Here is a 24929-nt window from a genome sequence, read left to right as displayed (position 1 = left end):
AAAAGGTGTACCTAAGTGCGCCTGAAGAATTAGTCGTAAAGTCTGAAAATCGCACAGGCGCCGCAAACTATAAAACAAAGTCTAAAAAATGTTACTAAATTGTGCGGACACAAGAAAACCAAGGGTATCAAGGAGAAAATATGACAAAAATGTGGTGCAGACACTTCAGTAAATGTGCCTCAACATGTTCTATTCCTAATTTACGGACATTACGTTACGACATTCATATCACAAAAATTTGCTCAACTTTTTTTTTTTAACGGTGACTGCGCCATACTGGGGACAGTTGCTCAAAAATTCTACATGGCTGGATGTTTTTGCGACATCATTGACTATCAATATAACAAATGTCGCCTCATCAACTGCTGTGGCACTTTTAATAAATAGCCTGCAATACACTGACAGCCGAATCCGCTACTCGGACGGGCCCTATTTGGCGCCTTTTTTCCTGAAGCAGAATCACTGCAGCCTCAGTCAGGTGCGGACAGCACGCAGGCTCCACCGCTCTGTGTGCACGGGGCTGCGCGGGAACCTGACAATGAAATTCCCGGCACGTGCGCACTGACAAGGACGCCAATGAGCGGCGGCACGGCTCATTATAGCTGTCACAGCCTGGTCAGCCATTTTCTATGCGACGCTTTATTTTCCCAGCGGCCATGTTCTGGCTAGGAGGTCTCCTTGCCCTGCCCTTGTCAGGCGTGTAGATGGCAGTGTCGGCTCGCCCTAGTGTACATGCAGGGGCAGTGCCTCACTGTCAGAGGAGGGGATAAAACATGAGCGGTCTATGGCGCTGCGGCTTGCTCAAGCTCTACCGAGCCGCGACCGCCTGTAGTCCCGGAAGACCTGTAGCGTGTCGCCGCTGGTTCAGCATGCAGCGCTACAGCACCGAGGAGCGGGGGCGACCCAACACTGCCGAGTACCGGCTCTACTTCAGTAAGTAGGAGCAGTTTCTGGAGAGGGGTGTTCTGATGGATGAGCCTGGCGCGCTGCTGTCAAGGAGCATTGGAACTCCCCTCTCCCGTCAAACCACATGGACCTAGCGGAGACTACAAATAAGCCCTTCCACCGTGCGGTGTAGCAGTGTGGTACCAGTCACTACTGCTGTTTGGATGGCTGTAGTGCCGGCTGGTCTCCCCGGTCACCTTGCCACACCTGTTGTACTCATCAAAGAAACCTGCCCTGGACGCGGGACAAACGCCAGCGAAAAGGAGTTTATAACACGGCTGGCTGTCAGAGGGGGAGGTGGAATTGTATGAGGCAGTGACAAGGCTCGTGGCCCCCACTGCAGACTGCACATGTATAATGGCTGCACCTCAAAGTGACCTGCTGTGGGCTTGTGTTTTTTTTTTTTTTTTTTGTCTTTTAACCCATACACTAACTGAATTTGTACAAAAACTTCACAGTGGAAATGACTGTGAACAATGCAGATTGCGTAAGGGGGTTTCCAGTGAAACTCGCACTGTTTCAGAAGCAAATTCAGTCAGTTTTGTCTGGGATTGCCTTCAATATTTCAGTTATTTCCACATGGGTGCAATTGTTTTTGATACGTATTTCACGTGTGGGAAAAAAAAGATTTACAAAAAACTTTTTTACTGAAGCCCCATTCAATTCTATGGGGCCAGGGCTGTGTGATAGACCCAGCATATAGAACATGCTGCGATTCTCACCCAACGCAGAAATTATACGTGAAAAAAAGCTCATGTACACAGACCCATTGAAAGGAACGGGTCAGGATTTGGTGCCGGTGTTCTGCCAAATCTCTATACCTTGCGAAAAGTCTATACCGGAAGTGACGAGGCTGCACAGAAATCAGCTGGAGGAGGGTGTGCGTGGCGCTGCGCAAGCGCACATCCACCGACTTAGCAAAGAATTATTGCAGCGCTGCGATAGAAGTACTTTGTACACCGCACGTGCGCACTTAGGGGTATAGCGATTTTGCAGCGCAAAATGTTTAATCAGATCTCCCTACCCCTGAGTGCGCAGGTGCCCACAAATCATTTGCAGTTCATCCTTACCGCAGAGCTGAGTGCTGAATACCGAGCTCACCACATAGTAGAGCTGAACTGCAACTGATGATTTGTGGGCGCCTGCACACTCAGGGGTAGGGAGATCTGATGAAACATTTTGCGCTGCAAAATCTCTATACCCCTAAGTGCGCAAGCGCGGTGTAGAAGTAATTCTATCGCGGTGCTGCAATAATTCTTTGCTAAGCTGGTGGATGTGCGCTTGCGCAGCGCCCCACACTCCCTCCTCCAGCTAATTTCTGTTCAGCCTCGTCACTTCCAGGAAAGACTTTTCGCAAGGTATAGAGATTTGGCAGAACACCGGTGCTATGCGTTCATGTCGCGCATCGCACACGCTTGTGTGAAAGGGGCCCTATCGAGCGTCGATCTCCAGAAAACAGGAACGTTCTTGTAGGGAATAACATTGCTGTGTTTCGGGCTACATGCACCCTTAAAGCATATTGACGTTGTGACAAGCAAAACTAAGTACCTTTACAAATGGGGTACTCTCCACTGATGCTGCTATAACTATCATTTTATTTTTTCCCCAAACCGCTCCACTGTGCCCTTCTGTTTTTTTTTTTTGTGCCCTGTATGCTATTTAATGGCATCGGTACAGGGAGGAGATGCCAGCGCTTTTCAATGGGTGTCTCCTTCTCTCTGGCTGTGACGCTGTCCAATCGCAGCAGAGAGCGTCACACCCAGGCGGGAGGAGAGCTGTTTTTTCTCCCTGGTGGGACGTGGTCCAATGTGATTAGACCGCGCCACAGCAAAGGAGAAGGAAACTCCCACTGAAAAGCGCTGGCGCCTCCTCCCTGTACTGATGCTATCTATTAGCAGACAGGGTGCGAAAACAGAACGGGGGCAGCCGAGAGGCGTTTGCAAAAAGAACATGCAGCAGCGGAGCGTACCCTGCTTGTAAAGGTACTAGGTTTAACAAAAAAAAGGTCCTCTTTAAAATACTAACCAAATTGTGTGTGCAACCAATAGGAGACCTCGTTAATTCAGATATAATAAGTCAGATATTACTGCAGTGGATATATTGCTCTACACATTTCATGTGTTATACTGTGCATTAAATGCGCTAGGGCATTGGTTGCAAACCTATGGCATGGATTATAAGCAGGCCGGCCAGTCTGCTCTTTAAAGTGGTATTCCCATCACGTACAATGGGGGCATATCGCTAGGATATGCCCCCATTGTCTGATAGGTGCAGGTCCCACCTCTGAGACCCACACCTACAAGGTGAACTAAGCGGGGAGAGCTGTGGCTGGAGCGCACTGCGGCCACCGCTCCCATTCATTTCGATGGGGCAGACGGCAATGGCCGAGCCAGCGCTCTATTTTTGCCGGCCCTGTTGAAATGAATGCAGGGTGGCTGTGCAGTGCGCCCTCCATTCATTTCTCTGTTTTTGTTGTAGGTGTGGGTCCCTACTCCCTATCAGACAATGGGGGCATATCTTAGCGATATGCCCCAATTGTATGTGATGGTAAAACCCCTTTTAAAAGTGAGGCACGGTGATGCGTCCGGGCTGACTGTACGCCTGTCCTCCACTAGTGCTACGAGGGTCTTCAGCAACATTGCCTTGCGCAGGAAGGAGCACGTCAGACATTCTGCTGGGCTTCCAAGGGCTGGTGATGTTTAGGTTCCAGGGCTGCTTTTAATTGCCAGTCTGGCCTATGTAAATGTAGGCGGGTTTTTTTTCTAAACCAAAACCTCTAAGTTGCCGTGTTGGCACTTTGAGAAAAATAAGTGTGTTTTGGGTTGCAGTTTGGGCATTCTCTCTAAAAGGTTTGCCATCACTGCACTGGGATATGCGACCAACATTAAGTACGTGCGGGTCCCATCTGCATGACAGGACCCCTGACGAGAGCAGTCGAGCATGCTTGACCACCCCCATTAATTTCTGTGGGAGTTCTGAAAACTGCTGAGATTGCTTACTATTTCTAACAGTCCCATAGAAGTGAATGGAGTGGTGGCTGCGCTCGCCATTCATTTCTATGGGTATGCCAAAAGTAGCCCAGCTTGCGCGCACGGCTTTTTTGGAACTTAATGAGGAGCACTCTGTCACCCTTCTTATACTCCAGGGCACCTGTCTTGGAGATAGGTGTGGGTCCCTTCTCTGAGAAAATTGTTTGACTTTGGCATGTCCTAGTGATGTGCTATTAAAGTTCCAGATGACACAACCCCTTTAAATAGCCCTAAATACAAAGCATGACCTCTGATTTACAAGTCTGTGTGGAGCCTATGCAAAAAGTAATGATGCTGGAACAAACATAAATAGTTATTGAAACTACTTCAATATACAAAACTGGTGTGAAAATTGGACAACAAGTCAATAATGGAGGATTACGTCTCGCTTCACTGTCAATCCCAATGCAAGTCCCAAATGTGAGAATCCTGGAAGTTTCCCTAGCCAAGTGTTTCCTACTCAGATCACCTCCTCTAACTGACACCCTCTTATAACCTAAGTTATTGACCCCCCCCCCCCAACTGTAGTGAAATACCTAGACACCGGTAAAAGGTTAACTGCAGTCGTATTATCAATGTTTGTGTCTGAGGATCTTCACTTTTAAGGCATCAGTGGTTCAACACAAATACTGCACCTGTCAAATGGCAAAATTAATGAGGTGCTCTACAAATGCTCTATTACAACTGATGTAGGTAAGTATCTTATACACATTAGGCTACTTTCACACTTGCGTTCGGGGCTCAGCTTGTCAGTTCCGTTGGAAGGCTCTCACAAGCGGCCCAGAACGCATCCGTACGGCCCCAATGCATTCTGAATGTATGCGGATCCGCTCAGAATGCATCAGTCTGGCACCGTTTGTCCTCCGCTCAGCAGGCGAACACTCGAACGCTGCTTGCAGAGTTCGGGTGTCCGCCTGGCCGTGCGGAGGCAAACGGATCCGTCCAGACTTACAATGTAAGTCAATGGGGACGGATCCGTTTGAAGTTGACACAACATGGCTCAATTTTCAAACTGATCCGTCCCCCATTGACTTTCAATGTAAAGTCAAAACAGATCCGTTTGCACTATCATGTTCATGGTAATGCAAACGGATCCGTTCTGAACGGATCTAAGCGTTTGCATTATAGGTACGGATCCGTCTGTGCAGACACCAAGCGGATCCGCTCTGAACGCAAGTGTGAAAGTCTTACCCTTGAATGAACAAAATTGCCGAGTGGGTTTCTCAAATTTACATGCAAGACAAACCTTGTGGCCACATAAAAAAATAAAAATAAATGTGAAGAACTCCCACAAATGTTTTCAATTCTCTGACCTGTTAGAAAGGTACATGATGTAATATCTAGTGAAGGTAATTTTCTTACCAGAGACTGTACTTGTGAGTTATCCGCTCCCTTCTGATCCTCAGCTGTGTCATGTGACCAACACACTGCCTTTCCAAATAACACAGCATCTTATGTGTGGATGGGAAGCCAGTTTCTCTATGTATTCCTATGGGAGCTTCAATGTCAGGCTCATAGGAATGAATAGAGAAGTAACTGACGTCCTGTCCTGTGGAGATCAGAGAGTTGGTCACATGACACAGCTGAGGATCAGAAGGGAGGTTATAACTCACAAATACTCACTGGTAAGATTACATTCACTACAATTTACATAATGTACCTTTCTAACAGGTTGGAGAATAATTTTAGGCAATTGGGATAAAAAAAAGACAGCTGTATAGCCTGTAATATTACGCTCCAGAAATACATCCAGGCCCCTCCTGAATTCCTTTATTGTACTCACCATCACCTACCTCCTCAGGCAGAGAGTTCCATAGTCTCACTGCTCTTACCGTAAAGAATCCTCTTCTATGTTTGTGGACAAACCTTCTTTCCTCCAGACGCAGAGGATGTCCCCTCGTCACAGTCCTGGGGATAAGGAGATGGGATAGATCTCTGTACTGACCCCTGATATATTTATACATATTAATTAGATCTCCCCTCAGTCTTTTTTTTTCTAAAGTGAATAACCCTAATTTTGATAATCTTTTAGGGTACTGTAGTTGCCCCATTCCAGTTATTACGTTAGATGCCCTCCTCTGGACCTTCTCCAGCTCTGCTATGTCTGCCTTGTTTACAGGAGCCCAGAACTGTACACAGTACACCATGTGTGGTCTGACTAGCGATTTGTAAAGTGGTAGGACTATGTTCTCATCACGGGCATCTATGCCCCATTTGATGCAACCCATTATCTTATTGGCCTTGGCAGCAGCTGCCTGACACTGTTTTTTTTTTTTTACAGTTTCTCCATACATAATCTAGGCAAGACAATATTAGATATGGGCCCTCTGTGAAATGTTTATAACCCTTTAGGGCTCATGCACATGATTTTTGGTTATTTTTGTGGAACGACCATGTGGACACTGAATGCTCAGTTATTTCTGTTTTTTTTGCAGCCCTGTTGAAGTGAATGGTTCCACATACAGGCTGCAAAAAAAAAAAATGGAACTGACATGGAAAAAATATGTTTGTGTGAATAAGCTCTTCTGCAAAATTTCTATATCAGGACAACTCCTTCTCAGAACTTGGAATATACTATTATTACTATTATCTACTGATAATCTTAGTCGCTTCATGATGTTCCTGGCTATAGAACGTGCTAAAAACTTGAAGCTGCTCAGTACTATCTTAATCTTACTTGATTTATCCTTTAGTAACAATTCATACCTACTTGTGTTTGCCAATTCTCGCCTCGCATTTATTAGTGACCAGCTAGACTACCTCCTCATCCTTAAGATCCATTCACATGTCCGTAGAATGTGTCTGCACCCGTTCTGCAATTATCTAGAACGGGTGCGGACCCATTCATTCTCTATGGGGCAGGAATGGATGCATCCGCATTTCCAGAGCGCGGCCCTGGAAAAAAAATGGAACATGTCCTATTATTGTCCTCGATTGCGGACAAAAATGGGCAGTTCTATGAGCGGGCCCGCCGGGTGTATTGTGGATCAGAGAATGGACCCTTAATTTGGTTAGTATTTTTAATTTACTTATTACAATGTCGATATGCTTTGAGAATGGGCTAGTGTAGCCCAAAATGCATAAACTTGTATTTTATTCGCCGCTACAATAAAGTTTCTTTTTCTCAGTACATTTTCATTCAGTTATTTATTTTAAACCTATGGCTTTCAATGACGATGCTTCAATGGAAATGTCTCATCTCTGCAGGAAAAATTAAACCTTACACCAGTTGAAGTGAATGGTAGTATGTTTATTTAGGCCTCATGCAAATAACTGTGTCCGGATTGTGGTCCGCAAACCCAAGATCCAATCTGCATTTTTCCTCACTCCCATGACTCAAAATGGCTATTGTCTGCAGTACGGACAAGAAAAGACCATGTTGTATAATTCACTGAACGGTCCCATAGAACTGAATGCATCCATGGGCAATCTTCTGAAAAATGTGGATCAGACACTGATACAAAAAACGTTGTGTGCATGAGGCCTTAGGGTGCTGTTCTCCACTTGCTAGAACAGCTGCCCTTGCTCATGTAGGGGGTCCTGATCAAGGGACCCCTATGTTGACTTTATATTGCCTTTAGGCTTGTACAACCCCTTTTTGTTGTCATTGACAAACAACGTGCAGTATACATTTTTGTAGAGGGCTCACAGATCCTTTTTTTTTTTTTTTCGTTTATGGGACGTTTTTTGCGTTCCGTGTAGGTAACCATTCATTTCAATGGTTCCACCAAAAAAACAGAATGTACTTTGTATGCATTCCATTTCTGTTTTTCCGTTCCGTTGAAAGATAGAACATGTCTTAGTATTGCCTGCAAATCGCGTTCCGTGGCTCCATTCAAGTCAATGGGTCTGCAAAAAATCATTTTAGTTTTTGCAGAACCAGCCATACGGTCGTGTGAAAGAGGCCGAATACTGTAGTTTTTAGAAGCCACTTGCACCAGTCCAGTAGCATTTTTTCCACTGGTAAGTTAGGCTACATTAATATGTGTGGTAGCCTGATATGGCAGAGGACAGCCTGCTGGAGTTCACCGGATCAGGCATTGCCAGATACTACAGTTCTCTGCTGTGATGGCTAACCTCTGGCACTCCAGCTGTGGTAAAACTACAACTCCCAAGAATGGGGCATGCTGGGAGTTGTAGTTTCACCACAGCTGAAGTGCCAGAGGTTAACCATCACTGGTCTATGGGTTCCGCCAGTGAACGGTAGTATCCAGCAACGTCTGATCTGATGTCTAAGAAGCTGTTCTCTGCTTAAGGGCTCATGCACACGACCGTTGTTTTGCGGTCCGTTTTTCTCGGATCTGTTCCGTATCTGAGGTGTTTTTAAATCGGAGAAGGAAAGGAGAAAAAAAAAAAGGACCTTTCAACAGAAAATAGTGTGTTAAATTCTTATAGGACTTTTTTTTTTTTTTTTTTCAAATAGACCCCCCCCGTTCGGCCACTACGCTCTGTTAGTTTCGTCGCCTTATATGCAAATGAGGCGACAAAGTTATAGTAGGCGTTGTTCTCTAAGTTCTGGTGGGGGCGGTCATGCTCTCCCTGGCAGCGAGTGCGTCCAGTTCTCGCGAGATTCGTGAACTTGAGCTTCTAGACATCCGAACCGAGCGCCATCTTGGAGTCCCCAGCGCAGAGCATTGCCAGAACGACGCCTACTATAACTTTGTCGCCTCATTTGCATGAGGCGACGAAACTAACGGAGAGCGTAGCGGCCGAACGGGGGTCAATTTGAAAAAAGTGTCCGGGCATCAGTGAGAGCAGCCCCATAAGGTCGTATAAGAATTTAACACACTCTTTTCTGATGAAAGGTCCTCTTCCGTTCCGTTATTGCACAAAACATATCCGTATGGTTTACGTATTTGATCCGTTTTTTGCGAATCGTATACAGAAACAGTAATTTATTAATCCCCCAAACACATGAGCAATATGGGCTGAGCATAGCATTTCTACAGTATGGATCTGCAAAATACGGATTAAATATGGATGTGTTCCGTGTGCGTTCTGTATTTTTTCCGGCCCTATTGACTTAAATGAGGCCTCGGACCTTGATTTGCGGAGAATATTAGGACATGAACTACTTTTTTGCGGAATGACCATGCGGACAAACGGAAATGGAATGCACACTGAGTAAGGGCTCGTTCACAGGAAAGTGCCGTTTTTTTTTTTACGGTCCGCAAAAGTGCCTTCCGCAATTTGCGGAACGGAACAGGAGGCCTGATAGAGAAATGCCTATTCTTGTCCGCAAGACAAGAATAGGACAGGAGTGCTTTTGCGGACCCATTGAAATGAATGGTTCCATATGCAAAATATGTTCATGTGAACGAGCCCTAACTCCTGTATTTTCTACAGCCCCATTGAAGTGAATGGTTCCACATATGGTCGGCAATAGAAAAACGGAAGCGGAAAGAAAATACGTTCGTGTGCATGAGCCCTTATTCTGACTTGCAACTCAATTTCTGGGTCTCTAATTACTCCATGGTATAGTAAAGTGGCCTTCATTCAAAGTTGCAAACCAACCATAACCCATCACTGCCGGCATGACATGTCACCATAGAGAAAATGTCGGTCTAGAAATAAACCGCTTGGAGACTCAGGCAGTGGTGGCTGCAGGGTACGTTAAAATGTCTTTTTATTCTATTATTAGACAGATGGCCCTTCATTGCATAACTATTTCTGGCTTGGAACGTGGATCACAGTGTCTTCATTTAGAAGGCTGCAGAAATGTGACTTGGATCTCTTCAGTTTAGTCTTTGGCTTAGTTTACTACAGTAGGCAGCACTTTGTTTGACACTGGATGAGATCATTTGACCGGGTTGAACATCATGTTGCACACAAGTATCAATCCTCTAGTCTAGACCTAAATAAGGTTCCTGGTCAACCATGCAGCAGCCAGAAGAGCGCTCTAAAATTAATGTGCCTTCCTCCATATTAAAGCAAGATGAAAAGAAGCCATAGACACAGCTTTAGGCTAGGGCTACATGACGACGTGTGTCGCGCGACAACATTCTACGACTGCGATGCAACCGTTGCAGAAAAATCCATCTTGGATGTATTTTTTGCTACTGTCTGTCGCAGCATGTTGCAGTGCGACACCATAGACTGTATCATTATAAAAGTTGCGCGACACATGTCGTCGTGTAGCCCTAGCCTTATGCTTCTACAATCACATTGATCAGCAACATAGATGACTCAATAATTGAACCAATTGTGCATGCATTTGGAACATACTGGAGCAGATTTGCTAATCTGCTCTAACATTATGTAGTCTTGAAATGTGTAAGATTTATCTCGGTGGCTAAAGCTGAATAGTAAATCTGGCACATTTTTAGGCCTTATGCACACAAACGTTTGTTTCCGTGTCCCTTTTTTTTTTCCGGATAGGATACGGACCTATTAATTTCAATAGGTCCGCAAAAATTACGGATAGCACACCGTGTGCTGTCCGCATCAGTATGTCCATTCCGTAGCCCCGCAAAAAAAATAGAACATGTCCTATTCTTGTCTGTTTTGGGCATTGTTAAAATGGTTCCGGGAAAAAAAAAAAAATATATATATTTATTTATTGCGGATCCGCAATTTGCAGCCGCAAAACACATACGGTCATGTGCATGTAGCCTTAAACTAACTTTTTGCAAACTATTGCTTGGCTTGTAGAAATTTTAGTGTGTGGTGCTTCATCTTAAGCCATGCCCTGGCCCTTGTCAGGTATGGAGGAAAAATGTGTGGTGTAAGGCACCTACAACAGAATTTTGGCTCAATCAGCCAAAGGTTTTAATGTATTTGCAATAGCAAATCTGCCCCAGTGTTCCAGCGAGGTTTGGCATGGACTATACAAGTTACCCATCACCACTACCTGGAGTCTGAGTGTGCAGGCAGGACTGAAGAGACCTGTGGATTTGAGTGGTGAGAATTAGGCCTCTTTCGGACGGGAGTTGCGGGAACATGCACCATTTTTCTGCGTGAGTGCAAAACATTGTAATGCACATTTTTCTCACGTGCGTACAGGAGTTCGGGCTTGGGATTGGTGTTCTGTAGATTGCTATTATTTTCCCTTATAACCATGTTATAAGGGAAAATGATACATTCTGAATACAGAATGCATAGTAAAATAGCGCTGGAGGGGTTAAAAAAAAATAAAAATATATATTTAACTCGCCTTAATCCACTTGATCGCGCAGCCAGCATCTCTTCTGTCTTCTTTCTTTGATGGACCATGTGATTACTGGTGACGTCACCACAGGTCCTGTTCCTGCACACAGCACAGATGAAGACAGAAGAGATGCCGGCTGCGCGATTAAGTTGAGTTAAATTATTTTATTTTTCTTTAACCCCTCTAGCGCTATTTTACAATGCATTCTGTATTCAGAATGCTATTATTTTCCCTTATAACCATGTTATAAGGTAAAATAATGATTAGTTCTCCATCCCGATCGTCTCCTAGCAACCGTGCGTGAAAATCGCACTGCATCCGCACTTGCTTTCTGATGCTTGCGATTTTCATGCAACCCCATTCATTTCTATGGGGCCTGCTTTACGTGAAAAACACACAAAATAGAGCATGCTGTGATTTTCACGCAACGCACAAGTGATACGTGAAAATCACCGCTCATGTGCACAGCCCCATAGAAATGAATGGGTCGGGATTCAGTGCGGGTGCAATGCGTTCACCTCACGCATCGCATCCGCGCGGAATACTCACCCGTGTGAAAGGGGCCTTAAGGTTGAGATGGGCACCTCCGATTTTTGGACAGGTCTATTCTAATTTTTATTTTTCTGGTCACAAATGCATAGCCAAGGAAGTGTTTTTTTTTTTGTTTGTTTTTTTAAATCTTGCTCTCAACTCAGTTGTCACCAGTTTGGAAGTGGGTTGCAGCAACCAGATCAAGAAAGTTCTAGCCATGTGCTTCTAGCAAAACATTAATACATGTGCTCAGGCAGTACTCACTGGATGAAACCTTGATGTTCTAAGTGTGAATCATGCTTTTCCATTTTAGTGGTAGCACATGCAAGGTTTTTAAAAGGTTTCCAAGTTTTTATTTTTGTAAAGTTGTTCTCTTTGCTTTGCAGAGAATGAAGATGGTAAATTCATCTCTCCTTTTCATGACATCCCCCTGTATCCAAGAACTGAAGAGGTACAATTTAACATTTACATAGAAACCATGCATATACAGATGTGATGTTTCTGCATACAAATGGCTGTATATTTACGTAAATCAGTGATGGCTCATTTCCATGTGAGATTAGTAGCAAGGTGCTCATTCATTTTTGGAACCAGCAAGCTGTTCAACTGAACTTGTCAAACTTGACTTGTTACTAGAATACCCCTTTATCCCCTGCCCACTTTATGGGGGATAACTCTTGGAGCGGCAGGTTGAGCCCCACTGCTCCATTCAAAGTATATGGAATTACCAAAGACAGCACCCTATCTCTGGCAGTCAATTAGCCATTGAGTGGAGCAGCACACTGCCCCATGTTAATGAGGGACACGTTATTGGTGGGGGTTCCAGCGCTTTAGACAGCCTTCACACACGGCTGATTTTGTTGCAGAAGTTTCTGCAGCTGAAAATAATTTCATTCATGTGAAAGGGGTTGTTTTAATTGCAAGCACATGGATTTCTGCAAGCCTCATTCAGGCGAATGGAACAGATTTTCAGTCACATAAATTTTCTCTAACAAAATCGCCAACGTGTAAAGACCCCCCCTTAGACTCCCACTAATCTAAAAGTTAGACTTTATCCAGTGGATAGGGGATGACTTGGTGTTAATGGAATACCCCTTTTAAAATCATATTCTGCTTTTTAAATGATAATGTGTCATCAGAAAATGATCTGTTTAAATCACCTTTTTCTGTTCAGCCTTTTTTTCCCCTCACCCATGACGGCACCCCATGCGACCAGGGACCTCCCATCCGGGACAGGAAACCTGAGAAGATAAAAGGTTCACACCCCCACCAAGCACCAGTTCAGGTTTCCTGTCCTCCGGATAGGAAGTCCCTGGGAAGCTCCTAAGATGGTCCTCATCGTCAGCTGGGGGGAGGCCCGGGCTCTGATCCGGTAGGTGGCCTCCCCCAGGTGGCTGAAGGCTCTCCGGGGCTGCTACCTCCAGTCTGTTTTCTCCCCCGCATTCCGGCGCTGATCCGAGGGAGCCGCTATGGCAATGTTCAGGCGGCTTCCCTCTAGTAGGAAGAAGCGCCGGAGTGGCCTAGGCGCGTCTTTTAAAATATAAATGTGGCAGTTGGGGGAATCCAGCCAGCTGATGTAGCACACAGCGTTGTGCTGAAGAAGCTTGTTTCCCTGCAAGATGGCGGAGCCGGTAGATGGACGCGCCGAACCCCTCAAGGCCCGCTAGTCCGGTACCAGTCCTGAGGAGTGGGGACAAAGATCAGTGGTGAGATGGATCTTTTTCTTTATTAATGGGGTGTTGTTTGCTTGGTTTCTTTAGGTGGCAAAGACCTTCAAAAACGAAACATAAGGAGTGTGCGGGATGTAAAGTCGCCCTGGCATCCTCCTATTCTAAACCGTTATGCACCCCGTGTATTGATAAGTTGGTGGCGGAGGAATCCCAAAGCCTCTCCAAAAATATGAGGTCCTTAAAGGGATTCTGTCACCTCCCCTAAGGCAAAAAACGATTTAAAAGCAGCCATGCAGCACAGCTTACCTGGATTAGGCTGTGCTGTTCTATCTTGAAATCCGTCCAGCAGTTACTTCAAAAAACGAGTTTGATCAATAAGGAAATGCGTCCTGAAGGTGCCCAGAGGGGCGTTTTTTTCTTCTGAGAGAGCCCAGTACCGCCCCTCTTTCAGTGCCCAGCCCGCCTTCCTAGTACTTTCTAACTGCCGCCCCCAGCCTGCCACAGCCTCCCCTCCCTCTCCTCCCCCTCCCTCACGCCGAACGAAGTCTCGCACAGGCGCAGTAACCACTGAGGGCTGCGCCTGTGCGATCATCAGGAGACTGAGGGCGGCAGCTTCATCTTCGTCACTGGGCATGCGCCGAGCCCAGTGACGTCCGATATTAGCTCTTTCCCTCAGTCAGTCTTGTAGGAAGCGCAGAGGATTGCCGATCGCTGCTGCACCCTGCGCTTTCTCCAGTCTGCCTGCCACAGTGAAGACGGCCAGCGATTTCTTTCCCCACCCTCCCTTCAGGAAAGAAATAAGTATTTGTTGGGGCGAATTAGGTATTATTATATTAAGTAAAGGCAGGCAGACTGGAGAAAGCGCAGGGTGCAGCAGCCGATCGGCAATCCTCTGCGCTTCCTACCAGGCTGACTGAGGGAAAGAGCTAACATCGGACGTCACTGGGCTCGGCGCATGCCCAGTGACGAAGATGAAGCTGCCGCCCTCAGTCTCCTGATGATCGCACAGGCGCAGCCCTCAGTGGTTACTGCGCCTGTGCGAGACTTCGTTCGGCGTGAGGGAGGGGGAGGAGAGGGAGGGGAGGCTGTGGCAGGCTGGGGGCGGCGGTTAGAAAGTACTAGGAAGGCGGGCTGGGCACTGAAAGAGGGGCGGTACTGGGCTCTCTCAGAAGAAAAAAACGCCCCTCTGGGCACCTTCAGGACGCATTTCCTTATTGATCAAACTCGTTTTTTGAAGTAACTGCTGGACGGATTTCAAGATAGAACAGCACAGCCTAATCCAGGTAAGCTGTGCTGCATGGCTGCTTTTAAATCGTTTTTTGCCTTAGGGGAGGTGACAGAATCCCTTTAATAAGATCTGAGGTCAAGGCCTCTTTAAAGTCTTTGAGTGAAAGCCGCCCTAGGTCTCCGGAAAAGGCCCTGGATGTTAGGGATTTGGATATAGACCGCTCCGATGTGGAGGAAAGAGAAGCAGGCCAGTTACTCTCTAATGACGCTACATCGTCAGCGGAGGAGGAAGCGGGGGGTTCCTTTTTTCCGCCCGAAGACACCCAAAACCTTCTTAATACTGTCAGAGCAACCATGCAACTGGAAGATGTGAAACAGGCTAAGTCTACAGCAGATATAGCTTTTCAGGGGTTAGGCCCCAGGAAGCATAGGGTTGTCACCATTCACGAGAATGTTCAAGCATTAATTAAGAAGGAATGGAAAAATCCTGATAGGAACTTTTTTATCCCAAACTCAGTTAAAAGGAAATATCCCTTTGACGAGAAAGTAGCAGCTAGTTGGGACAAGGCCCCTACAGTAGACGCTCCGGTTACAAAGATCGCCAAGAAGTCTGCTCTACCATTTGATGACTTGGGTAGCCTGTCTGACCCTCTTGACAAGAAAGCGGATTTTTATTTAAAGAAGGTGTGGGAATCGTCCTCTACCTGCTTGAGACCTGCTGTTGCGGCGTCATGGGTTTCTAGATCACTGCATATCTGGCTGGAACAGTTAGAACAGCATCTGTGAGAAAAAGCCAATAGAAGATGTTTTGGCCTCCCTTCCTACCTTTCTTAAGGCCGCCGACTTTTTAGCAGATGCCTCCACGGATATAATTAGGTTTTTAGCCAGATCATCCGCCATGTCCAATGCGGCTAGGAGAGCTATCTGGCTGAAATCCTGGAAAGCGGATCAGGGCTCAAAGGCTAGACTGTGCTCCATCCCCTGTGAGGGTGACGGGCTTTCAGACTAAAAAGAGGGCTTTCCGGTTCCCTTTTTTCGTAGATACCAAAATAAAAAACAGAAGGGAAAAGGATAAATTTCCTAAGAAATCCGGCAGTTTCCTTTTTAAGACCAAAGACCTAAGGATAAGCAATGACGCCGAATCCCAGGTAGGGGGAAGATTTATCTTTTTTTTTTTTTTTTTTCTCCCAGCCTGGAAGACTATAACCAAAAATGGTTGGATCCTGGGAGGGATTGGAGAGGGGTTTCGGCTAGAGTTTCTGACCTGTCCCCAGGATTAATTCATACAGACAGACTGCCCCAAGGACCAAATCAAAAGACAGGCCTTAGAGTCAGAGGTGTTGCTTCTCCTACGGAAAGGGGTAGTTGTCCCAGTTCCAATGGCTCCTTCCGGGTAATCCTGAACTTGAAGAAATTAAACAAATTCCTCAAATACAAGAAGTTTCGCATGGAGACCATAAGATCAGCCATAGATCTCCTATCAAGAGATTGCTGGATGGCGACTCTGGACTTAGAGGACACATATTACCATGTGCCAATTCATGTGTCCTCCCAAAAAATTTTGAGGACAGCAGTCTGGGTTCAGGGAGAGTGTCTACACCTGCAATACAAAGCTCTACTCTTTGGGGTTTCACAAGCCCCCAGAATCTTCACAAAAGTGATTGTGGAGGTGGCTTCCTTTCTAAGATTGTCAGGGGTTCCGTTGCTGCCATATCTAGACGACTTCCTGTTTATTTCCCAGACCAAAGAAAAGTTGATTCAAAACATTGGTGTTTCCTGCGCCCTGTTAAAGAGCCTGGGCTGGAAAATAAATTGGAAAAAGTCTTGCCTGTCACCATCTCAGACTTTGTGTTTTTTTTTTTTTTTAGGCATCCTATTAGACTCCCGAGTAGAGAAAACCTTCCTCCCATCTGCCAAGATAACCTCCATCAGGGAGCATGTTTGGGATCTTTTCAGTAGTGATGAGCGGCAGGGGTCATATTCGAATTCGCGAATATTTTTTAGAATATTCGTCGAAAATTCACGATTTTTTTTTTCTTGAAAAAAATCGGCAAGGTAATGATTGTGTTATATGCGAATTTTCGTAGTTCGAATTTTCGGATTCAAATTTTTCAACTTACAACTATTAGACAAAGAAGATTATAGCACTATATTAGCTAAATTGCTCTATTCGTTTTTTTCGAATATTCGCTATATTGCTATAACTTCATTTTTTCGAATATTTGTAATATTCTAAAACAAGACTATATAGCAATATAGCGAATATTCAAAAAAACGAATATAGAGCAATTTAGCTAATATAGTGCTATAATCTTCTTTGTCTAAAAGTTGAAAAATTCGCAATAAAAATTTGAATCCGATAATAACGACGGATGCCAGCCCATGGGGATGGGGGGCTCACTCGGAGAACAAAGGTTGGCAAGGGAGGTGGGATTTGAATACCAGGAAAGCCACCTCAAACTTCAAAGAACTAAAGGCAGTAGAAATGGCGTTAAAAGTGATAGTTCCCGGACGTATCCCACAAGAAGATAATTCTATACTCGGACAACTTGACAACAGTTGCATACATCAACCATCATGGTGGAACAAGGGTACCTTCTCTGGCAATACTCTGTCACCAGATTTTTCAGCTAGCAGAACAGAAACCTCTATCCCTGTCGCCAGTCCACATAAAGGGGAAGGGCTAAAACCGGGAGATTGGTGCCTAAACCCAGAGGTTTTCTCCCAGTTAAGGCCTCATGCACACTACCTTTTTTTTTTTTTTTCTAAGGTCTGCAAAAACGGGTTCCGTAGGTCCGTGATCCGTGACCGTTTTTTCGTCCGTGGGTCTTTCTTGATTTTTGGAGGATCCACGGACATGAAGTTGTTTTGGTGTCCGCCTGGCCGTGCGGAGCCAAATGGATCCGTCCTGAATTACAATGCAAGTCAATGGGGACGGATCTGTTTGACGTTGACACAATATGGTGCAATTGCAAACGGATCCGTCCCTCATAGACTTTCAATGTAAAGTCAGGAGTCCCTTTTATACCATCGGATTAGAGTTTTCTCCAATCTGATGGTATATTTTAACTTGAAGCGTCCTCATCACCATGGGAATGCCTCTGTTAGAATATACCATCGGATTTGAGTTAGATTGTGAAACTCAGATCCAACAGTATATTCTAACAGAGGCGTTCCCATGGTGATGGGGACGCTTCAGGTTAGAATATACTCGAACTGTGTACATGACTGCCCCCCCCCTCCCCGTATTTAACACATTGGTGGCCAGTGCGGCCGGCCCCCCCCTCCCTCCCCTGTAGTACTATAGATTCATTGGTGGCCAGTGGGCCTCCCCCTCCTAATTAAAATCTCCCCCCTATCATTGGTGGCAGCAGAGAGTACCGACGCACGGATGCTTCCGGAAGGCGGTCGATTCATTCCTCCTGGACGCATCCGTGCGTCATCTCGCGAGAGGCGAGATTTCCTGTGAACGCGATTTTTTTTTTTTTTTTTTTTTTTTTTTTTTAACCCCTAACAGGTATATTAGACACTGTTTTGATAACAGCGTCTAATATACCTGCTACCTGGTCCTCTGGTGGTCCCTTTTGCTTGGATCGACCACCAGAGGACACAGGTAGCTCAGTAAAGTACCACCAAACACCATTACACTACACTACACCCCCCCCCTGTCACTTATTAACCCCTTATGAACCCCTGATCACCCATGATCACCCCCCTGTAAGGCTCCATTCAGACGTCCGTATGTGTTTTGTGGATCGGATCCGATCCATGTATCCGTAGATCCGTAAAAATCATACGGACGTCTGAATGGAGCCTTACAGGGGGGTGATCAATGACAGGGGGCTGATAAGGGAGTCTATATGGGTGATCACCCCCTTGTAAGGCTCCATTCAGAAATTTTTTTGGCCCAAGTTAGCGGAAATTTTTTATTTATTTTTTTCCTTACAAAGTCTCATATTTCACTAACTTGTGTCAAAAAATAAAATCTCACATGAACTCACCATAGCCCTCACGGAATCCAAATGCGTAAAATATTTTTAGACATTTATATTCCAGACTTATTCTCACGCTTTAGGGCCCCTAAAATGCCAGGGCAGTATAAATACCCCACATGTAACCCCATTTCGGAAAGACACCCCAAGGTATTCCGTGAGGGGCATATTGAGTCCATGAAAGATTGAAATTTTTGTCCCAAGTTAGCGGAAAGGGAGACTTTGTGAGAAAATACAAAAAAAAAAAACTATTTCCGCTAACTTGTGCCAAAAAAAAAAAATTCTATGAACTCGCCATGCCCCTCATTGAATACCGTGGGGTCACATGTGGGGTATTTATACTGCCCTGGGATTTTAGGGGCCCGAAAGCGTGAGAAGAAGTCTGGGATCCAAATGTCTAAAAATGCCCTCCTAAAAGGAATTTGGGCCGCTTTGCGCATCTAGGCTGCAAAAAAGTATCACACGTGGTATCGCCGTACTCAGGAGAAGTTGGGGAATGTGTTTTGGGGTGTCATTTTACCTATACCCATGCTGGGTGAGATTAATATCTTGGTCAAATGCCAACTTTGTATAAAAAAAAAAGGGAAAAGTTGTCTTTTGCCAAGATATTTCTCTCACCCAGCATGGGTATATGTAAAATGACACCCCAAAACACATTCCCCAACTTCTCCTGAGTACGGCAATACCACATGTGACACTTTTTTGCCGCCTAGGTGGGCAAAGGGGCACACATTCCAAAGAGCACCTTTCGGATTTCACAGGCCATTTTTTTACAGATTTTGATTTCAAACTACTTCTCACGCATCTGGGCCCCTAAAATGCCAGGGCAGTATAACTACCCCACAAGTGACCCCATTTTGGAAAGAAGAACACCCCAAGGTATTTCGTGATGGGCATAGTGAGTTCATGGAAGTTTTTATTTTTTATCACAAGTTAGTGGAATATGAGACTTTGTAAAAAAAAAAAAAAAAGAAAAAAAAAATCATCATTTTCCGCTAACTTGTGACAAAAAATAAAAAGTTCTATGAACTCACTATGCCCATCAGTGAATACCTTAGGGTGTCTACTTTCCGAAATGGGGTCATTTGTGGGGGTTTTCTACTGTCTGGGCATTGTAGAACCTCAGGAAACATGACAGGTGCTCAGAAAGTCAGAGCTGCTTCAAAAAGTGGAAATTCACATTTTTGTACCATAGTTTGTAAACGCTATAACTTTTACCCAAACATTTTTTTTTTAATCAAAGACATGTAGAACAATAAATTTAGCGAAAAATTTATATATGGATGTCGGGTTTTTTTTTTTTTTTTGCAAAATTTTACAACTGAAAGTGAAATATGTCATGTCATTTTTTTGCAAAAAAATCGTTACATTTCGACTAATAACAAAAAAGTAAAAAATGTCAGCAGCAATGAAATACCACCAAATGAAAGCTCTATTAGTGAGAAGAAAAGGAGGTAAAATTAATTTGGGTGGTAAGTTGCATGACCGAGCAAAAAACTGTGAAAGTAGTGTAGTGCAGAAGTGTAAAAAGTGGCCTGGTCATTAAGGGTGTTTCAGCTAGGGGGGTTGAAGTGGTTAATCGCTGGGGCTCCGATCGGTAACCATGGCAACCAGGACGCTACTGCAGTCCCGGTTGCCATGGTTACTTAGCAATTTGTAGAAGCATTATACTTACCTGCTAGCTGCGATGTCTGTGACTGGCCGGGCGCTCCTCCTACTGGTAAGTGACAGATCATTAAGCAATGCGCCGCACAGACCTGTCACTTACCAGTAGGAGGAGCGCCCGGCCAGTCACAGACATCGCAGCTAGCAGGTAAGTATAATGCTTCTACAAATTGCTAAGTAACCATGGCAACCGGGACTGCAGTAGTGTCCTGGTTGCCATGGTTATCGATTGGAGCCCCAGCGATTAAACTGGGACTCCGATCGGTACTCTCCGCTGCCACCAATGATGGGGGGGGGGGGGGGGGGAGCGCGCCCACTGGCCACCAATGAATCTACAGTACTACAGAGGAGGGAGGGGGGGGGGGGCCGGAAAACGGTCCAACGGTCGTGTGCATGAGGCCTAACTCAAAAATTCGGCCTCCCCACGGTAGACCTATTTGCCTCCAGGAAGAACAGGAAAGTAGAAAGATTCTTCTCCCTAAATCGTTTGGACGATCCAACAGCCCTAGACGGATTGGCACAGGATTGGTCTCAGGAGGAGGGTTACGCCTTCCCTCCTTTTTCCCTAATTCCGTAGGTCCTAAAGAAAGTCCAGAGGGAGAAAGCGACAATTACCCTAGTTGCCCCAGTATGGCCGAAAAAGTCCTGGTACTCCTGCCTCCTAGACCTAGCGATAGCCCCCCATGGATTCTTCCGCCCCGGGAGGATCTATTGTATCAAGGCCCAATCCTGCATCCCAATCCAAAAATCTTGCACCTGGCAGTGTGGAGACTGAGAGGGGGATTTGGTTAGGTCAGGGTCTGTCCCAATCAGTAGTGACCACCATTCTGGGAAGTAGGAAAGCTACTACAGCTAGGAAATATAATAAGATCTAGGAGGTCTTCTCCTCCTTCTTAGGGATCAATCCTGACCCCTTCTCTCCTCCAAATGTCTCTACTGTCCTAGACTTTTTACAAGCTGGCCTGGATAAGGGGCTTAGGGATTCCACACTGAGAATGCATGTGGCAGCTTTAAGTCTCTATAGAATGTCTCTATAGGTGTTATAGTTACCTTAATAGGTTATATACGGAGTAGCCTGCTACTCCTTGATAAGTTTCTTAGGAAAACTCTCTAGAGTTCAGAAGAGATATAATGTACCGTATTGGATCTCTCTTCTCTCTTTTTCTTACGTGTATTCACCTCCGGAGTACTGTTTATTACTATCACTGGTGCTTGGTGGGGGTGTGAACCTTTTATCTTCTCAGGTTTCCTGTCCCGGATGGGAGGTCCCTGGTCGCATGGGGTGGCGTCATGGGCACCCCATTTATTTTTATTTTCTTAGAATTTTTTTTGCAGATTTTTTTAATTATTTATAATTTTTTTTTTTACATTTTTCCATGTCCTAATCTATATTTAAAGTGTAACTCTTTACTTTTGTAATGTATCGGGGCAGTGTTCATGTCCACTTTTGTAACGTACTTTAATTACTGAAATCGTACATTTCTATAAGGGCTCACGCACACGGCTGTTGGCGGGTCCGCAATACACGGGCACCAGCTGTGTGTGCCCGGCAAATTGCGGTCCCTAATACGTGGAATGGCTGCTTGCATGAGCCCTAGAAATATAGCTCTAAAGTGACTGTTGCTGCCCTATATATCTCCTAAAACTGTGCAGTTTTTGTACTGGCCGCTAAGCTTAATTTGTTAGGACTTCTTGTCCTGTACAGGTAACTTTTCAGTAGCCATCACATTATTATCACAGGCAGGAGTACAATGACAAATGACGCCTCTGTACAGGATCCACTAATAACAATCTCCTTCTTGACCTCGGGCACAGGCGACAGATCATAACTAGAAAACTCTCTCATAGAGAGTCAGTGAGGTTATTTCTAGTCTAGCTCTCAAAGAACAGGAAGTCTTGACATTTATTTTTATTATAGTTGGGGACATGGGGGCAAAAATTAACAAAATTTTTAAAAAGTTAACCTTCTTTAATCAATAGGTTCTTTTTATAACACATTCCCTTTAACAAGATTTCTCAGTATGAGTGCAGTAACAGCAAAGCCTTGTATTATTATTTCTGTACTGATCTTAAAGTGGTTATTCAAGTGAAATAAAAACTCAGACGACAGCTGTAAGGCCCCTTTCAGACGAGCGAGTGGCACACTGCAGACTCACAGCGCAGCACCCGGCCTGAACTTCAGCACTGCCGGGATCACATAGCATTATTATTGATTTATGATGCTATGTAAACATTAGAGGTCTGAAATGTATTGGATAACACTGACCGCATTATGTCAGTGTTATCAAGTACATTCCAGAACTGTAAGGGTTACATAGCATCATAAATCAATATAATGCTAGGCAACCCCGGCAGTGCTGGAAGTTCAGGCCGGGTGCTGCGCTGCGAGTCTGCAGCATGACACTCACTCGTCTGAAAGTGGCAAAATGGTCTAGAATAACAAAAGAAGTGATACTTCCCACTTTTCTCCCCCGTCCCTTCCAGCATCGATCACCAGTTCTCTCCACCGCGGTTTTCCTGTCTGGAGGATTGATGTTTTGTGCAAATAATGTCATCACTGCAGCCAATTGCTGGCTTCATCAGTAAAATCGCTTATACTGCTGAGGCCAGTGATTGGCTACACAGTGATCTGTGTGCAAGGAGCATCACTGCTGCAGCCAGGAAGATGACGTCAGTAGTGCAAGAGTTGTGTTACAAGCATAAAAGATCCTGGAAAGATGCAGACCCTTTTTTTTTTTTTTTTTTCTTCTCATATAATCCCTAAAGTAGTTTATGCAAATTGAATGTTCACTTTTTTTTCCTGCCAAATTCTTTTACATTTTTATTTTTTATTTTAAGGACCTTGATGTGCCAGCAAAGAAATCAAAGTCTAATTGGGCTAAGGTAATGAGAACTAATCGTACAAGTTGGTAGAGACATTATCAACCAAGCTTCCTAATTCTGTAGTAAAGCGGAGTTATATACAGTTTCAGTCTCGTCATTAGATCTTTGCTCTCCAGCTTGGCCTGAATACTGGTCCTATATGTTTAGATTGCCAAAACAAATCTTCAGTTGAGTACCACATACTGTGTTTGAAGCCAGGATCTTGACAGGCAATGCATATTCAAAGAACATCTACTCCAGATAGACAGGCAATTGCATGTATGAAAACGTGAAGCATTACATTCACTTCAGTAAGGGTACTTTCACACTTGCGTTTTTCTTTTCCGGCATAGAGTTCCGTCACAGGGGCTCTATACCGGAAAAGAACTGATCAGGCATATCCCCATGCATTCTGAATGGAGAGTAATCCGTTCAGTTTGCATCAGGATGTCTTCAGTTCAGTCGTTTTGACTGATCAGGCAAAAGAGAAAACCGTAGCATGCTACGGTTTTATCTCCGGCGAAAAAAACTGAAGACTTGCCTGAATGCCGGATCCGGCATTTTTTTCCATAGGAATGTATTAGTGCCGGATCCGGAATTCAAAATACCGGAATGCCGGATCCGTCATTCCGGTCTGCGCATGCGCAGACCTTTAAAAATGAAAAAAATGAAAAAAACTGATCCGTTTTGCCTGATGACACCGGAAAAACGGATCCGGTATTGCAATGCATTTTTCTGACTGATCAGGATCCTGATCAGTCAGAAAAATGCCTGATCAGTCAGAAATAATGACATCCGTTTGCATACAGTTTGCCTGATCAGGCAGTCAGTTCAGGCAACGGAACTGCCTGCCGGAATCAAACAACGCAAGTGTGAAAGTACCCTAAGTGTCATTGATCATGTAGAGAAAGTTAATACAAGGCCCTTACTAATGTATTGTGATTGTCCATATTGCCTCCTTTGCTGGCTGGATTCATTTTTCCATCACATTATACACTGATTGTTTCCATGGTTACAGACCACCCTGCAATCCATCAGTGGTGGTCATGCTTGCACACTATAGGAAAAAGCACCAGTGTATAATGTGATGGAAAAATGAATCCAGACAGCAAAGGGAGTCGTATGGACAATTACAATACATTAGTAAGTGCCTTGTATTATTTTTCTCTACATGATCAATGCGATGTGATGTTAATGGCCATTCTTGAGGATTGATCAGTATTAAAATCCTTGAATGCCCCTTTAAGGGAAAGTTCACATATCTGTTTCACCTTACATTCTTCTGACCCTTGAGAAACAGAAAAAAAAACTGGATTTTATTTTTTTTTATTATTTTTTTTTACAGGAAAAAAAGTACTGCATGCAGGACTTATTTTTCCCCATCTAATAAAATGGATCTCTGACCGAAATGGCTCAAGCAGATGTGAAATGTGCAAAAGGATCTGTTTTTTGTACAGGATCCTTTTTTATTGATTTATTTTTTCCTGTTTCTGAGGGGTCAGAAGAATGGAAAATGAAACAGAGATGGGAACTCTCCCTTAAAGGGGCATTCAAGGATTTTAATAATATTGATGGTCAATCCTCAATATACCTCTTTAGGCGACCCATACTAATATGAAGGGCCCCCTTGGCAGTAGGCTGATCACAAAGTGCTCCCCCTGCTAGAACTATAAGTGATCAGCTGTAATCTGTATAGGAAACCTAGCGGTAAAGGTCCTCTTAAGACTCCTTCACACGCCAGTGTTTTGGTCAGTGATTTCCATCGGTGATCGGGAGCCCAAACCAGGTTTGAAGCCTCCACATAAGGTATAAGGTAAAGATTTGCTCCTGTTATGTGTTGAGCCGCACCTGGTTTTGGCTC

At 44.7% G+C, this 24929-nt stretch overlaps 1 protein-coding gene across 1 annotated transcript in view; it reads left to right on the top strand.

Moving 5' to 3' along the window:
* The first annotated feature begins 718 nt into the window (after positions 1 to 718).
* Positions 719 to 24929, top strand: part of PPA2 (inorganic pyrophosphatase 2) — a 43334-nt gene continuing 19123 nt past the window's right edge. The window contains exons 1-3 of the mRNA XM_044276784.1: positions 719 to 933; positions 12039 to 12103; positions 23045 to 23089. Of these exons, the coding sequence (XP_044132719.1) occupies positions 774 to 933; positions 12039 to 12103; positions 23045 to 23089 (270 nt within the window). The 5' untranslated portion in view covers positions 719 to 773. The remainder of the gene's footprint in view (positions 934 to 12038; positions 12104 to 23044; positions 23090 to 24929) is intronic.

This window comes from Bufo gargarizans, chromosome 1 (assembly GCF_014858855.1).
Source record: "Bufo gargarizans isolate SCDJY-AF-19 chromosome 1, ASM1485885v1, whole genome shotgun sequence".
Classification (NCBI taxonomy): Eukaryota; Metazoa; Chordata; class Amphibia; order Anura; family Bufonidae; genus Bufo; species Bufo gargarizans.
Note: the sequence above shows the minus strand (reverse complement) of the source record. Positions and strands in the feature narration are given on the sequence as shown.